At 53.7% G+C, this 15,032-nt stretch overlaps 2 protein-coding genes across 8 annotated transcripts in view; one reads left to right on the forward strand and one right to left on the reverse strand.

Moving 5' to 3' along the window:
* Nucleotides 1–1,055: 1,055 nt before the first annotated feature.
* NCF2 (neutrophil cytosolic factor 2) lies at nucleotides 1,056–11,715 on the forward strand. 3 transcript variants are annotated; one of them, XM_054833343.1, is made up of 15 exons: nucleotides 1,064–1,358; nucleotides 1,834–1,916; nucleotides 2,225–2,333; nucleotides 2,558–2,692; nucleotides 3,048–3,155; nucleotides 4,126–4,185; nucleotides 5,368–5,411; nucleotides 5,627–5,768; nucleotides 6,078–6,140; nucleotides 6,529–6,607; nucleotides 8,135–8,178; nucleotides 8,928–9,079; nucleotides 9,158–9,269; nucleotides 9,502–9,664; nucleotides 11,476–11,715. In XM_054833343.1, exons 1-15 carry the CDS (start codon nucleotides 1,185–1,187, stop codon nucleotides 11,571–11,573), a joined length of 1,566 nt encoding a protein of 521 aa, XP_054689318.1. In that variant the 5' UTR covers nucleotides 1,064–1,184; the 3' UTR covers nucleotides 11,574–11,715. The 3 variants fall into 3 exon arrangements, with proteins under 3 accessions (XP_054689321.1, XP_054689318.1, XP_054689319.1); XM_054833344.1 differs by having other exon boundaries at nucleotides 3,051–3,155; XM_054833346.1 differs by lacking the exon at nucleotides 3,048–3,155 and having other exon boundaries at nucleotides 1,056–1,358.
* Nucleotides 11,716–12,725: 1,010 nt separating this feature from the next.
* The window catches only part of SMG7 (SMG7 nonsense mediated mRNA decay factor), a 52,781-nt gene continuing 50,474 nt past the window's right edge, over nucleotides 12,726–15,032 (reverse strand). For all 5 annotated transcript variants that reach the window (XM_054833340.1, XM_054833341.1, XM_054833342.1 and 2 more), the window contains one exon: nucleotides 12,726–14,890. In XM_054833340.1, the coding sequence (XP_054689315.1) occupies nucleotides 14,777–14,890 (114 nt within the window). In that variant the 3' untranslated portion in view covers nucleotides 12,726–14,776. The remainder of the gene's footprint in view (nucleotides 14,891–15,032) is intronic.

Consider the following 15,032-nt stretch of genomic DNA (forward strand, 5'->3'; position numbering starts at 1 on the left):
TGAGAAGAGGCATCTCAGAGGGGTGTTTTCATGCTCACCATGTTGTTATTCCCACCCCGTCCTTCAGCAGCACTTTGGCTGGCTGCATTTCCCTCTGCTTTTCTGGAGGTCAGAGTCTCCTCCGTGCTCCCGTGGGAAGCCCGTGGGAGCTGGCTGGGTGCAAAGGGATGCTGAGGGCACTCTTGCAACTGCAGAACCAACGAGAGCCCGAGGTTTGGTGATGTGCTCGGTCCTACTTTTGATTGAAAACTAAGTCCTTGCTCTGCAGCGGCTTGGGTTTCTTCCCCAGCAGAAGTCAAACAGAGGTCTTCCTCCACCGTCTCCCTCCCGTTGTTGGCTTTATGTAATTTACTGGGGAAGTGTGAGTAAACACACGAGGGCCAAGTCTTGCTGACACATTTTAAGCTCTTACAAAATATGCATCGCATCACTGGTAGATGAGGCAGAGGCAAAGTAATTCCAAAACTACTTAAAAACCACGTGTGGAGCACCAGCTCCCAAACTTCTGAGTCAGCAGGTCAGACCCCTGCCATCACCACCTTTGTGGCTGCCACGTGCTCATTGTCCCCGTCCTCCCAGCAGCGCTCCAGAGCCAGGTTACCCTCCATTGGCCATAAAACACCGCGACAGAAGTGATGTCGGGGTGAGCGTGAGTTACCACCCTGCTTGGGCAGGCAGGGTAGCCCCAGCCCAGCTGCAGGCAGCCATGCCTGCCAGGAGATGCCTGCAGGAACCATTTAGCATCTCCATCAAAGGACACGCTTCGGAGGGCATGGGGGGCTCGGCTGCAGCGCTTGCCCTTTGGCTTTGCACCCCCACGTTTGACCTGATCAACCACCCAGCTGACAAAATCCACGGCTTTTCATGAAAAACCCAGAGAAACAAAAGCCGAAGAGGTGAAGAGCCGCTGCCGGAGAGGACCTGGCACGCAACCCGTGGCAGCTCAGCCTGGCAACCCACTGCAGTGGTGGCAGCCTCTGCCCCACTTCCCCATCCCGGGGCCGCGTTTCACTGACGTGAGTGAGGCCACTTCCTGCCAGGTTTGCGACACGGGCAGCGGGGAAGGCAGAAGTACAGGCAGAAGGGAGCTAGAAGAGAGGCTGAGCAGCGCCGCAAGGAAGGACAAGGAGAGGGACGAGACCCACGACGCGGCCGGGTACCCTGCATCCTGCTCCCGCTCTGCCATGTCCCTGGTGGAGACAATCCGGCTGTGGCAAGAAGGGGTGTGTGCGGCAGACGGGAAGGAGTGGAGGGCAGCCCTGGATGCCTTCACGGCCGTCCAGAACCCCCCTGCCAAAATCTGCTTTAACATCGGCTGCATCCACCTTGTTCTGGGGAAGCTGGCCGAGGCGGAGGAGGTAAGGTACAGCCCCTGCTCGCAGGCGCCCGTGACTTTGCATGCAGACCTGCCAGACAGATGGACGCGGTGGGAAAGGGAGGAAATCAGGGCCACGGTCTGACTAAGGGAAGGATTCGGGACTTTTAAAGCTGGGATGAAGCGTGACACCCCTGGGCTGTTCCTGCTGAACTTGTTTTCTCGGTGAATCAGAGGCGAAGCAGCAGAAGAGGCGCATGGCTTGCTGCTTGCGCTTTCTCCCTCCCAGAAGTGACCACAGGGCACTAAGCTGCCGAGCGAGCGGTGGCAGATGGTTCCAGCTCAAAAACATTAGCAGCATGGTACAGACTCCAGCACCCAGTGCCCAACGCTGTAGGGAGATGTAGTCCCCAGAGCCCCTTGGCTAAAGCAGGACAAGGTTAACCGCTTTACACCCTTGGTTTTTTAAAGGTCTTCCCTTCTCACCCCCTTTTTGCCCCACTCCTACCTCCGTGCAGGCATTCACCCGGAGCATCGGCTGCGACAAGCACCTGGCAGTGGCTTATTTCCAGCGAGGAACTGTGTTTTACCGGAGACAAAAGTGAGTGGAGGGCTTTAATGCTTCGGTTTTGCCGCTTGCGGAGATGTCAGCCTTCGGCTGAGGACAGCCCCAGGTGGGTTGGTACAGCCCCAGGGGCCAAATTGCAACCCCTTGAGGTAAAACAGGCTCCTGCTCATCAGCAGCTCAGTCTTGGGATTAACACCAGCCTCAGAGCATCTCTCCTCCCCCTGGGGTGTCTGAAAACACTACGAGGAGATAGGAGAGACTCAAACAAGTTTAAGTAAAAACTTAGGGGCACCTGCAAGTGGTACCAGGTGGTGGTGACACCCTTGTCCTCTGCTCCACAGCCATGAAAAGGCCATCGAGGATTTCAAAGAGGCGCTGGCCCAGCTGCGAGGTAACCAGCTCATCGACTACAAGATCCTGGGGCTGCGGTACAGGCTCTTTGCTTGTGAGGTAAGAAAGACTTGACTGGCAGTTTTGATCCCAAAGGGTTGTTCACCGTCTCAAGAAATCTAAGACGACAGCCAACCTCTCTTCGTGCCTTGCAAAAAAACCAAGCAAGCTGGTGCAGTGCTCTGCGTGGTGCCACCACCCTGTTGTCCCCTCCTTCACCATGCTCCTGGCAAGGGTCCAGTGAGCTCTAAGAGCTCATTTCCTTGCTCCCATCCCTCTGGCAGATACTCTATAACATCGCGTTGGTGTACGCCACGATGGAGGACTGGAAGAAAGCTGAGGAGCACCTGACACTGGCCATGAGCATGAAGAGCGAGCCCCAGCACAACAAGATCGACAGGGCGATGGAAGCCATCCTGGTAAGGAGGAGCAGGTCTTACAGCTGCCGTGTTTGCTCACAGCAGTCTGACAAGAAAAAACCCAGTGAGAGAGAAACCACCTTTCAGCTATAGCTTTAGCAGAGCAGGAGGAAAATGCAGTGGGCTGAGCAAAATGTGGGTGGTGTAATGAGACTCGAGTTGGTGGGAAGAGCTTTGGGTCACTGGGCAGGCAGTTAAGACCGGGTTAAATGGACCATGTCAGGGCTGGGGTCGGGCTGTCATAGTGGCGTTTTGACTTTATGGAGTGAGACGTTAACCCCACAAGTAGAAGGAAGGGGACATTAAGCAGTCCCTGCTCTCACCTCTGAAGAGCGCTGACTTCTCTGTGCTACAGAAGCAGAAGCTCTACGAGCTGGTGGCCATTCCCACGGGGAAGCTGTTTAGACCAAATGAAAAGCAAGTGGCTCAGCTGGAGAAGAAGGACTACCTGGGAAAAGCTATGGTAAGAAAGAAATAACTTATTCAGGCCAAGCCTGTGGGTTGAAGAGAGCTGCTGACCACCCTCTCACCGCCCCTCTGAGCTGCTGTCTGGTGGGCGGCCGGAGATACGGAGCTGGTCCATGCCTTGGGGATCCCCCCAGGCGTGGAGGGAGGGATGGCATGTCGGGGTCTCATGGGAAACAGGGAGGCTGCAGGAACAGAGGAGCTAAAAGCATGTTTCTGCAGAGCATGGCCTATTTTTAGTTTCTCTCTTTAGTGAGACGTGAGGCACAGTCAGTCAGCAACAAGCTGGAAGGATCCCACTGGAGCTTCAACTCGAGCCAAGACTTTTTCAGGGAGGGGAAAAGAAGCTATTTAATATCTGACATCCACAAATGACCTCCAGTTCTTCCCCTGCTCCATTTGCAAAATATCAGCTCAGATAAGCGAGCAAGCCTTTCTCTCATGAGTTTGCAAAATCCAAGCGCTGGGATGCCACCCTTGGGCGCAGGTCCTGGGAGGCAGTGCTCTCTGGAGAGCAACCCATCGGCTCTGCAGGCACTGGGGAATCCATTGATCGAGAGCCAAGCAGCTCCTCGGGTGTCAGGGGATCCCCAGAAACTTGCACACGAGCATTTATGAACTTTCTGAACGATGCTTAAAGCTGTCTATTGGAGGTAGGGGCTTGAGTTGGACTCTTCAACTCCCTTCAACATTTGTGATTAAAACATAAAGGGAAACTTTTAGATTATAGTGACTATAACTGCAGTAAAGGTGAGGCTAAGAGCTGAGACCTTGCCACAGCTGAGAGGTGAGTTTTGGTGCCAGAAGCACCAAAGTCAAAGATGCTTAGCCTAAAACCACAGCCCCTCTAGAACCTGAAGCATCCTGAGGAGCTTGGCTTGGCCAACAGCAAAGGAGGAGGGTGGACATCAAGAGCTCTGGAGAGGTCTATGAGCCCTAAGTCACTGCCCGTCTGTCTTTGGCTCTAGGTGGTGGCATCCGTGGTGGACAGGGATGATTTTTCAGGATTTGCTCCACTCCAACCACAGGTAAGGCACCACCGACGCACAGCATCCTTGGCGAAAGTTCAGGAGGACGTGGGGATGGGTATCATCCCACAGCGAGCCGAGGGCTCTGGCTCAGAGTGGGGAGTGAACAGCAGCATTGCCACCATAAACTTCCTGCCACTGCCGCGGGGAGGAGGCGGACACTGCCCCCACGTATCAGCTGCTCACTCCATCATTGGAGAGCGTGGCCCAAACCCACCTACGTTTGTGGTTGAGGTTAACCCGGTTCCCTGAACAGGGAAGTCGCGGCCCGGCGGCACGTCCTCTGCCCCCACCGTTGCTGTGGGGTGATGGCTTTCGGCAGGGAGCGGTCTCAGATCCTCCCTGTAAGATTCATTGGGTTCACCTGACTCAGCTGAAGCCATCGGAGAAGCAAGAGTGGTTTTGCTTTAATTGTCCATCGTCCTCCCAGTTCCTGAAGCCCTTCACATTTTCATTGCTGTTTTCCTGATGACGTAGCAGCATCTTTCCCTGTCACAAGGCTCCTGAGAGTTTTTACAGGAGCTTTTCAAGAGGAAGCGCAGCTGCTGCAGCCTACGGCACCGTTACGCAAGATAAAATACACTCTTCTCAACGCAGCCAAGAGTCGACACCTCGCTGCAGCAGTCAGGACTATTTCAAGTAACTTCTTAAGAGGCTTGAGAAGTCCACCAGAGACCTTAAATTACTTAGGCAGGAGAGACCATAAAGCACGACGGCGACAGCTAGGGATTTTACAAGCATGATACTGGGAAGGTAACGGGGAAGCACAACTTACTGCTTACACCAGCTGATCTCAAATCCATGATCTCAACCTTCTGCGAGCTGAAACCAAAATCACAAGTGAAAACAGGATTGTGCCTCTGAAAACCAACCGCAAGTAGAAGAATTTGGAAACCGCTCGTTTGAAGGAGCAAAGCCAGTGATACTCCTAACGGCACAAAAGGCATTTAGTTGCTTTATGCATCAGGGTGGCAGAGCGCTGAGAACCTACTACAGCCAGCTGCAAAGCAGCAAAAATCTCCCTTTAGGTTCAAATCATCTGACCTGACCCCAGTCCAGGGAGGAAGGAACCGTGTAGGGGTGATGGCAGGTGTGGTACAAGGCTGCAGGACATTTCTGCAAAGCAACTGAAATCTTCACTCCAGATTACTGATAATTTTCTTTTTGTCTTCTCGTTGGCAGGCCTCTGGTCCTCCACCCAGGCCCAAGAACCCAGAAATCCTCAGGTAGGTTGGATGAAGGATTGACAGTGCTGCTAACCCATACAGCAGGTCCAACCCCATCCTGCACCATTGCAGCTGAGCGTCCAGCCAGCACCCAAAGCTCAGGCGGGACGGGGAAGGGATCACAGAAGCGAGGAGACAGAGGTCTGGGTTTTCCCTACGAAGTAAAACAAAAATGTCACCCACCTTCCTGACCTGGCCACCGCTCCCGCACCCAGGGCCCTTGAAGGGCAGCCGCACCGCGTCCTGTACGAGTTCATCCCCGAGACCACTGAGGAGCTGCAGGTCCTGCCAGGAAACATTGTCTTTGTCCTGAAGAAAGAGAAGGACAACTGGGCGACGGTGATGTTCAATGGAAAGGTACCAGGGGCGAGCTCGGCAGGAGGGGGTGGGTGACAGGGTGGATGCTGTGAGGTTCTGCAGAGGACTTGGAGAGCAAAGCCTTGCCATCAGCAACTAAATGAGTTTCTGACTTAAGTTCCTTATGTCCACCCTGCCTTAGGCCACAGAGTTCAGTGAAACCCACCCAACTTGCAGTAACTAACCAGGCTTTGAGCCTCAGGGACTCTCCCGGATCCAGGGCAGGGCCAGGACAAGCTCCGCTGCATCCTCCAGCAGTGGGTTGCCTCCTTGTCAAGGAATCCCCATTTGTCTCTCCTTCCCCCACAGAAAGGGATCGTCCCCTGCAACTACCTCGAGCCTGTGGAGCTCCAGAACAAGCTGCACATCCAGGTGAGGAGGTCCACGAGGAGATGGTGTCCTGGGGAGAGCGGATGCCCACATGTTCACCCACCACCTATTCTGGGCCTTCCAGCAGGACCCATACCTGCAGCTCCCTGTCCCTCATAACGCTGGGGTTGGTTCTTCTGGATCATGGTCACCTCACCGTGAGCTCAGAGACCTGCAAAACCTGGGCAGATGCTGTGCTGGTGGCCCCCCGGGTGGTGGTTGACAAAGCTGGGGAGATGAAGGAGTAGTGAAGTCACCCCTCCGCAGTTCAAGACCCCATACAGACCTTGGGAAAACAAGGGGTTGAGGGGAGGCTCCACGAGGCAGCAGCACCCCAGCTCCCTTAGGAAGGGTGGCATTGACAGCACTGCCCTCTCCCTGTCTGGCACAGGAAGAAGTTCCTCTTGAAACCGAGATCCCAGAGCCACCCAGCTCCACCGCTCCGGAAAAGCCGCGGCGGCCAGTGCCAGGTCAGTGAGGGGAGCCCAAGGGATGGGGGTGCTTCAGGGACAAAACCCCAGCAGCAGGTTTGAGACGGTCTCCTGGGTGCCACGTCCTCACGCTTTGAGACCAGAGCCGGGGTTCATCTCCATCTCGTTCCCGGGCCCGTTGGCAGTCGAGGCTGGAGGGGCATTAGAGCAGGAGGCAGAGATGGCAACTGCAGTGCTGAGGGCGGAGTAAAGCAGAGCGCGCGGGTCCCTGAGGAAAGCAAGTCCCTCCACGATCTTAATTAGCACAGCGACTAATGAGGAAAAGGGCCTGGGGATAGGAATGGGGCAAGTGAACCAGCTTGTCTTGGAGTAGAAGGTTCCTTACAGGCTTCTCCTTCGAGCAGGGCACCTGCAATGGTTTTGGTGCTGCTGTGAGCCGGGCTAGGTGTGGAGGAGCTGCGGTTGCCCTGGGAAGGGGATTCCTGGACGATGCTCCTCGGTGTCCCAGGCCCCAAGCACAGCTGGCTCAGGACGCCGGGGAGCTGAAACGGGGCGCTGCTGCGGGAGGGCTCCTCTGCACCGTCCAAAATTGCGGTTTAAAGCTGGGGGGGTGTGCGTGTCCTGGGCATGTGAGAAAGTGAGCTGAAACGCAGAGCTGGGAGGAAGCATGGCGAGTTACCCTCTCTAGAAAACATCACGGGTGCTCGGAGCTGGAGCCTGTGGCTGAGCTGCAAGCTCCACACTGCTGCAGGACAAAACCCTTTGGGGTAGAAAATATCACCCTGCAGATATTTTACCTGGGTGTTAACCTGCTGCAGTTTATTCCTACTATCGTTTGGTAATCTGCCAAAAAAAAGAAAAAAAATAGGACAGGGCTCATGTCCCAAGCAAGGCAGCCTCATATGGAGTCTGCTGATAAAGCTGATAAAGAAAATGGCTGTGGGCCACGGGAGTTAAGGACAAACATCTGAGGGATCCAACAACCTCAGAGAGCATCTTTACAGCACCAAAAGCCATCGCAGATCTAGCAGCGGGACTGTATTCAACAGCCTAGCTCTGTCTCTTCCCATAACAAGCACAGTCATGTCAAAAAGTAGAGCAGATCCTTGCGCAGAGACCAACAAACCTGCATCGAATCACCCTACCTGGAGGTCTGAATTTAGCTTTACAACCCAGTGAAGGACAGGGATTGCCTCTGGTTTTCAGTGTGGACCTGGGGAGACCAGAAGAGCAAAGACACTAAAACCAGCAGCTCACGTTTGGTTTTTTTTTTTTAAATTTTTTTAAATCCACCCAGGAAAGACATCCCACCTCTAAAGCTCCCATCCCTGCAGGAGGGAAGGCACAGAGCCCAAACCTCTGCTTGGTAGTTGTATCTAAATCTTACAGACAAATCCCATCGCAGCTGATGCTGCTTCTGTTCAAGGGACCACCGCTGGCTGCAGGGCTGGTTGGCGTTGCTGCAGACAGCGATGGGTGTCGAGGAGAAGGGCTGTGGGAGATCTGAACGCGTATTTAGGCGCAGAGCAGCAACGCTTACCCAGTCCCACCTTTCTTCCTCCACAGACCATGCTCCTGCTACTGCGACGCAGCCAAGAGAAGCAGCCAAGGTAACTCCTTGCGAACACAGACCCCGAGGTCTGTGTTACAAACCCGCATTTAGGGCATGTTGAAAGGCACTGCCATGCCCGGCCAGCACCACGGCCCTGGGAGCAGTTCAGGTTTTCATCCTTCAGGAGCTTCTCCAAAGCGGAACAGCAGGGCGAGGGGCCAGCACGTCATCAGGACCCAACTGGGTGACCAGGGCTTCTCCAGATCCGCTCCCGGCAGGACCTGGGGCTGGTGGCAGAGCCCTTGTACACGTTTCATCCAGGTTGACCTGTGGCACTTGAGAAGGGAGAAACAGGAGAGAGCTTGGCTGTAATGCATGTGCCTCCGGGCAGGGTCAGCACATCAGGAGGTCACACCGGGGAGAGAGATGGGAAAACACAATCCCAACTCAAAAAAAAAAAGGAAAAGAAAAAAAAGAATGAGGGGTCTGGGGAGCAGACACACCTCGAATTCAGTTGCCCAAAGCCCCAAAATGGTCACTGAGTGCCTAATCCATTCCCCCGCTCTCTCCTGGGACAAGCCCAGGGCTGCCAACCGGCCACACGTCCAGCCACAGCTGGGCAGCACGACGGCTGTCCTGCCCTGAGCAAAGTGCCAAAGGCTGCGTGTGCTAGCAGAGACATCTCCCTGACCAGCAGCCAGCTGACGTCCCGCAGCTCAGATCTGACTCAGGCGACTGCAGTTCCCACGTCCCGGTCCCTCTCCCTGTCCTCACCACACGAGCTGACAACCAGTTTGTTGCCCGCAGGAGGCCGAAGCAGCCGCCTCCAGCCCTCGCATCCTCAAGGTGCATTACAAGTACACGGTCGCCCTACAACTCGAGCCAGATCTCTCCTACGCGGAGCTCCTGGACCTGGTTTGCAAGAAACTGGACCTCCAGCCGGAACACACGCAGCTGAGGTGAGGCGCTGCCTGCTGCGGGAAGCTGGAGCCATTGTCAGGGCTCCCACCCTTACCCCGCGTCCTCCCCGCACCCAGGTACAAGCCTGCGGGGAGCCAAGCGCTGGTGGCTCTGAGCGCGGAGAACCTGGAGGCGGCTTGGAGCCAGAGCAGGGACAACAGTCTGACAGTCTGGTGCGACATCACGGAGGTCAGTGACAGGTAGCGGTGGCAGCCACCTCTTCTGCCCGCTCCCGGTGAGGGACCTCAGCAGACGTTGCCTTTGCTTTCCTTGCTGCAAGCGCAGGCTTGTGGCTCTCAAAGCCAGAGAAAGGCAGCGGAGCAAAGAGGGGCGAAAAGGAGAAGCAGAGCTTGTCTCACATAGCCTGGTACGAAGAAAAAGAAGCCAAAAGGTGTCCTTACGGGCTTATTTCCTGCCCTAGGGAGAGGGGGTTTTACTGGACAGCAAGCCCGAGGAGGCACCACAGGAGGCAACGCCAGAGGAGATCGGACCAACCCAAGTCGTAGCGCAGTACAGTTATGAAGCCACCCAGCCCGAAGACCTGGAGTTTCAGGCAGGAGACGTGATACTCGTTTTATCCAAAGGTAATCGTGCTCCTTCTGCGGCAGGGCAGGGACCTCCCGGCTCTGGCGAGAGCACGGGCCTGACCTCGAGGTGCCGAGCGCCTGCGGCAGCTGCTGCTCAGCTCCGTGGAAGCTGTGGGTTCCCAGCGTCTGCCAGTCAGGCCAAAACTCTGGGTATTTGGTCAGACACCAGATGCACATTCCTTGGTGGGAGCCTACGAGCTTCACTAGGGACTTTGATCTCTCTGCCCGAATCCTCCCGTCTTCTAAAGCAAATTGCTTCATGCTGGGGACCTGCAGAGCAGCCGCCTAGCTCAGGCGGCCTTCGCCGACAGCAAACTTCTCCTGCACGTTGCGCTTTGCCGCCTTCGGATGGAAAACGGGCTGCTCGGGTTTCTGCCGCAGGGCGCTTCCGAGGCAGCTTGCGCTGAATGCCGACGCTGTGCAAGCCAGGTTAGAAAAGCAGCTTGCAGAGAGTGCGTGAGGTGGCAGTGGAAGCCTGGGAAAGGACAACCTAAGGACACGTAGGAGAGTTCCTCTCCCTCGCATCGCTAAGAGCTGTGTCACTGAGCTTCCAGTTTCCAAATTCAGGGGCAAATTTGCTCCATCCCCACGAAGGTTTTAAAAAAAAAAATCCAACCTACTGAGACGTTGCTTTGCACGCTCCTGATGCAGGACAGGGGTTTCAGCTCACCAGGCAGTTCTCCAGAGCCCCGAGAGGAGCAGGACAGAGTCTGCAGGGCTGCTTTCGCCCACTGCCACTGCCCTGTGCGCGGCAGCGCAGGCAGAGCTCTTCCTGGGGCTTCCCACCCAAGCCTCCGTGTCACACACGCTTCCTCCAACGTATTGTCATCACGGCCCCGATTCTGCCACCCCCTTCCCCACCGTTTCAAAACAGGAGAGTTTCACTTGAGCTGTGTTTAACTTTACTGATGGCAGTTTGTTTTGTAAAGGAGATGTCTCCTTTTGGCCGCCGCACCCCGCCTTACCTTAGGCAGGAAGGCAGTTACCTCCCCGGATGCTTTTTCTCCCGTTCCTCTCACCTGGCACCTTTCTCTGATTTCTTTTGAAGGGTACAATCTTCCGTTAGCCTCAATCCTCTGGGATATTAGCCTTTAGTGCTTCTGTGAGGCTTGAGGCTTAAACGCAGCCTAAATCTCAGCAAGACCAGTACGTGGTTTTGAGCGGGATCCTTTCAAGCCTGTGCAGAACGCACAGGCGGGAGGACAAATTATGGTGTTTTGCTATAGATGTAGCTCCATCACCAATTTGTGCTACAGCAACCACCGGTGACACAAGCACCATACAACATTGATGACTCCCGCTCCACCCCAAAATCCTACTTCTCCTGGCCAAGCAGTGTTTCCCATTAAAAAGTTGGTTCTCACCTCATTGGTTGCCCACAGCAAGAGTTTTCAGAGCTCCTAAACTTTACTCAACCCAGGCTAGCATTTTAGGGTATTTTTTGATATGAACACAGAACAGCAGGTGAAAATACACTTTAGCTGGCACCTTTCAGATCATTTCCTTGCTCTCCACACTCACTTTGTTCTATTCAAGGCAGTTTCGGAGTCCCTTGGTCTCTATTTTGATCTACTTTTCCCACCTTCCTTTGGCAGTGGGTTCTTTCTTGCCTCGCAGCTTTGTTCTCCGCCTCATCCCTCCTCAGCCCCTTTCCTCCACTTTCCTCTCCGCCAGGCTTCAGCGTGGCTAAAAGGTTTTTCAGCAGGAAAAAAACCTTAAAATGGCGATCTCTGTCTGTAGCACGTGGGGGTGGTTATGCCGCTGCACATCCCTAGGGTGACAAAAATGGTGTTGATTTTACCTTGCAGTGAACGAAGACTGGTTAGAAGGCCAGTGCAACGGGAAGATCGGCATCTTCCCATCCGCTTTTGTTCAAGTGTCTAACACTAAAAACCCGGAGATGTGATTTCAAAAGAGCCTGAGGAGTCGTGGAAAGAAATTAAGAATTCAACTGTTGCAATTAATAAGTTTCCATATTAACCACTGCATCTGAAAACAGACTTAAAATATTATTGCTACTTGTATTAAAGGCTTTATTTTTTATGTTACCTTTTGCATTGTTCTCTAAAAACCCCTGTGCTTACCAAGAGACTTCCCTACCTCGACCAAAGCTTTTGTACAGACGTGCCAGCAGCCGGGAAAGCCCAGGAGCAGGCAGTGCCGCTTGCATTTACAGCCCTGCCAACAGATCCAGAAGGGGAACTGCCGTTCGGGAAAGGCTGAACTTCCAACACCACTTGCTTCCTTAAAACACTTCTGCCAACCCCAAGAGCTTGAAGAGACACCACGCGGGTTCGCCCCCTGCTCCAATTGACAATCCACTTCAAAACCGCAGCGCCTTTAAACCCCCCCAACAATACAAATATTCAGTCTTTTTCACCTTTGGGGGCCGTATCTCAAAGCTTTTTCGCAGCAGTCAGAGGAGACAGTAGGTTGGAATCTGGAATCGCAGCAGGTCCTTCAGCTGTTCCCTACAGAAAAGCCTACACAACTTGGATTTCCTCTTCCCTAGCCAAGAGGTTTGCTCCCCTCTGCCCACAGCCCTATCACAGTATTTCACCTTCCCCGGAATCTCCTATTTATTTTTAAAGGAACTTATTCTGAAGAGTTGTTTGGATATAAATAAACACCTGTCATTTAAAAAGCAGAGCATCTCCATAGTGGGACACATTGGGGAGCATGCTGTTTAGAAACTGGCTGCAAACAGCCCAGCACCCCGATTTACAGGCAGAAGGATCCGTCTCCTCCAGCTCCCATTGCCTGTGCAGTTCCAGGTTCAAATGCTCCAGTCTGCAACTGAAGAAGGGCTTTGCAAGCTTCTCCCAGCCCAGATTTTTTGGTTCGGTACGTAAAACGCATTGCACGCAGGCCACACAAAACCACCATCCAATTATTTGCACTGAGCCCAAGCCAGAATCTCTGCGATTTATTTAGTTCTCTTTCCAGTGGGGGTGTGTGTGTGAAATCAACTTCAAACCTTCTGACTTCTCCAGAAAAATAACGCATTTTTAAAAGCCTGCAGCTGAGTTACACAGGAAATAAACGCGACACACAGACCTGGATGGAGAGAACATGGTTTAATTAAAGGCAAAGCTGATTTCAGCAGCTGCAGTTCTTGCACAGACAGACAAAAAACACAAAAAAAGCTTACGACACAAACCAGTTTCTGTTGGGGGCCCCTTCCCTTGCTCCCCCAGGCATCGGAGGACGGGAGGGGAGTCCCAGCCGAGAGTCGGACGCATTCCTGAGGCCGGATGCTCATGCACAAGTGGAACGCTGCGGCTGGGACCCTGGCACTGCCGGGAGCGAGATGGCGAACCTGGTTAGCTCGTCTAGGGTGCAAGAGTCAGTGACGGTTCAAAGACTGGAATGTCGCAGCTGCCTGGGTGCACAGCTCGATACACAAACCGGGGGACTGGAGAGAAGTACAGAGGGGTTTGGTTCATCTTACCACTGGGTGGGAACTTCACTTTTTGGACTTTTTAAAGGAAATACAGCTTCAAAATGCAACAAAGAACAGTGATGTTGCTAAGGTGGAGACTGTGGGGGAGCTGCTCGTCCCCCCCGGAGGGGTACTGTGTCTCCTCCGTCTTCCCTTTCGGTATTCTCTGGGGCTGCCCAGACTCCAGTGTCACTTCGGCTCCTGCGTGTGCTTTGCTCTGCAGCTGACTTCCAGCTCAGAGATCCTGAACCATCACACAAACCCCTACTGCTAAACACAGCAAACGGACATTGAGATCGTTTCCGTAACTTCCCTGGGAAACCTAACAAAAATGCCGTCCTTTTCTTTAACGAAGCTTCCAGTCTTCCTTTCCCCCCTAATAAATAGCAAATAAAACATTTTCCTTTTCCCTTCTGCACCTTTTCATCTATGAACAGCACTATGCTTTCTTCCGTGTGCGCGTTACACACGTGTGTCCACGGGTGCCTTGAATTTCATTCTGGAACTGAAAGTTTGGGGCTGCAGCTGGGGGCAGGGGGACAGGGACGGGTTTCTGCAGAGCTGACGCGTGCCTGCGGGGGTGCGGACACTCCGCGCCGTCCAGGCCGACTGTCGGCTTTACCCAGCCCTGCTGGACCCCTGATTATTTTCTGCGAGATGTCGCACGTTGATAATGAAACTACTAGCGTCCAGCGAAGATGAGGGGATGGAGAGAGAAAGAAAAAAACCCCAAAACAAAAAACCAAACCAAAAAACCATTGAAAGCTTTCTACCTACCTATTAAAATGAGTCAGGCTGTGAATGCACAGACTAGCCCGCCCTTTGTGGGGCTAGCCACTATGCTACAGTAAAATGTACAGGAATCGAACATTAATTTAAAACCCCATAGCAGTTAACTTGCTTGTCCAGCAGAGTGCTGCGATGCCCCACGTCACCGATTGTAGCTCAAACACCTACTGAGAGGAGGGCATTTCATGCTGGAGTCTCTAACCCACCCGTGGCCTGGCCAAAGCCTTCGGGCGAGTGGTGAAGTGGTGTCAAGTGCCAAACTCTCCTTCATGAAACTCCTTCGCTAGCCCAGGAGATAGAGCCCCACCTCACCACCAACCACCTCTGACCGGAGCAGCGACTGGGGCTTTCATTGCTACACACTGACTACGAAGCACGTCTGTGTACGGAAGAATTCAGTGTGATCTTACTACTGAGATAGTAATAAAGATGTTTAGGAGTAATTTCAACTACATTCTCAGTCAGCAAAGCAATCATTAATGGATTCCTATTTTATCTCCCCAAAGAGAGGAAAAGGATTGAGAAGTTCTCATTGGCTTCTCCCATCTGCCCTTCGTTCTCAGCTTTTACTTCCCATGTGGCTGGGGACATGCACGATGGAGAAGGTGAGAGGCGGTGATATCGGGTTACTGAGCGAGACAAACAGCAGTTCCTCTCTCCCTCCAGAGGGCCCAGGGATGGGAGAGTTCCTGATGTTGTTTTCTTGCACTGCAGACGTTTTGTGCACACTCAGCGGGTCGGTGGAGCACTTACGCCCTCCTGACAGCAAGGAACAGAAGAGAGGGCTGCCACCTGCACAGGACTGTGTGGGCCAGTCCTGCAAACCCAACATGCCATGGTTTATGGAGCCTTCGTTTGCAAGGGTTGCCACCTCTTTCTCAATGCGGCGGGTTCATGGTGCCTTGTCCGCGTTGCTGCTTCTGCTTCTGCTGCATTAACAGCTGCTCCAGGGCTGAGGGTCCAGGGTGCATCATGGAACTGGACCAGATGGACTAAAAACAAACAGCCAACACTAGTACCGCCTTGTATCAGACAGCCCTCCTCTTACATATGAGGAAGCGGAGACAGTTTTCTACATTCTCCCTCTTCTCTTTATCACTCATTACCTGGCTTATCACGAAAGTTAGCCAGACT

The sequence above is a fragment of the Grus americana genome, chromosome 8 (assembly GCF_028858705.1).
Source record: "Grus americana isolate bGruAme1 chromosome 8, bGruAme1.mat, whole genome shotgun sequence".
Lineage (NCBI taxonomy): Eukaryota > Metazoa > Chordata > Aves > Gruiformes > Gruidae > Grus > Grus americana.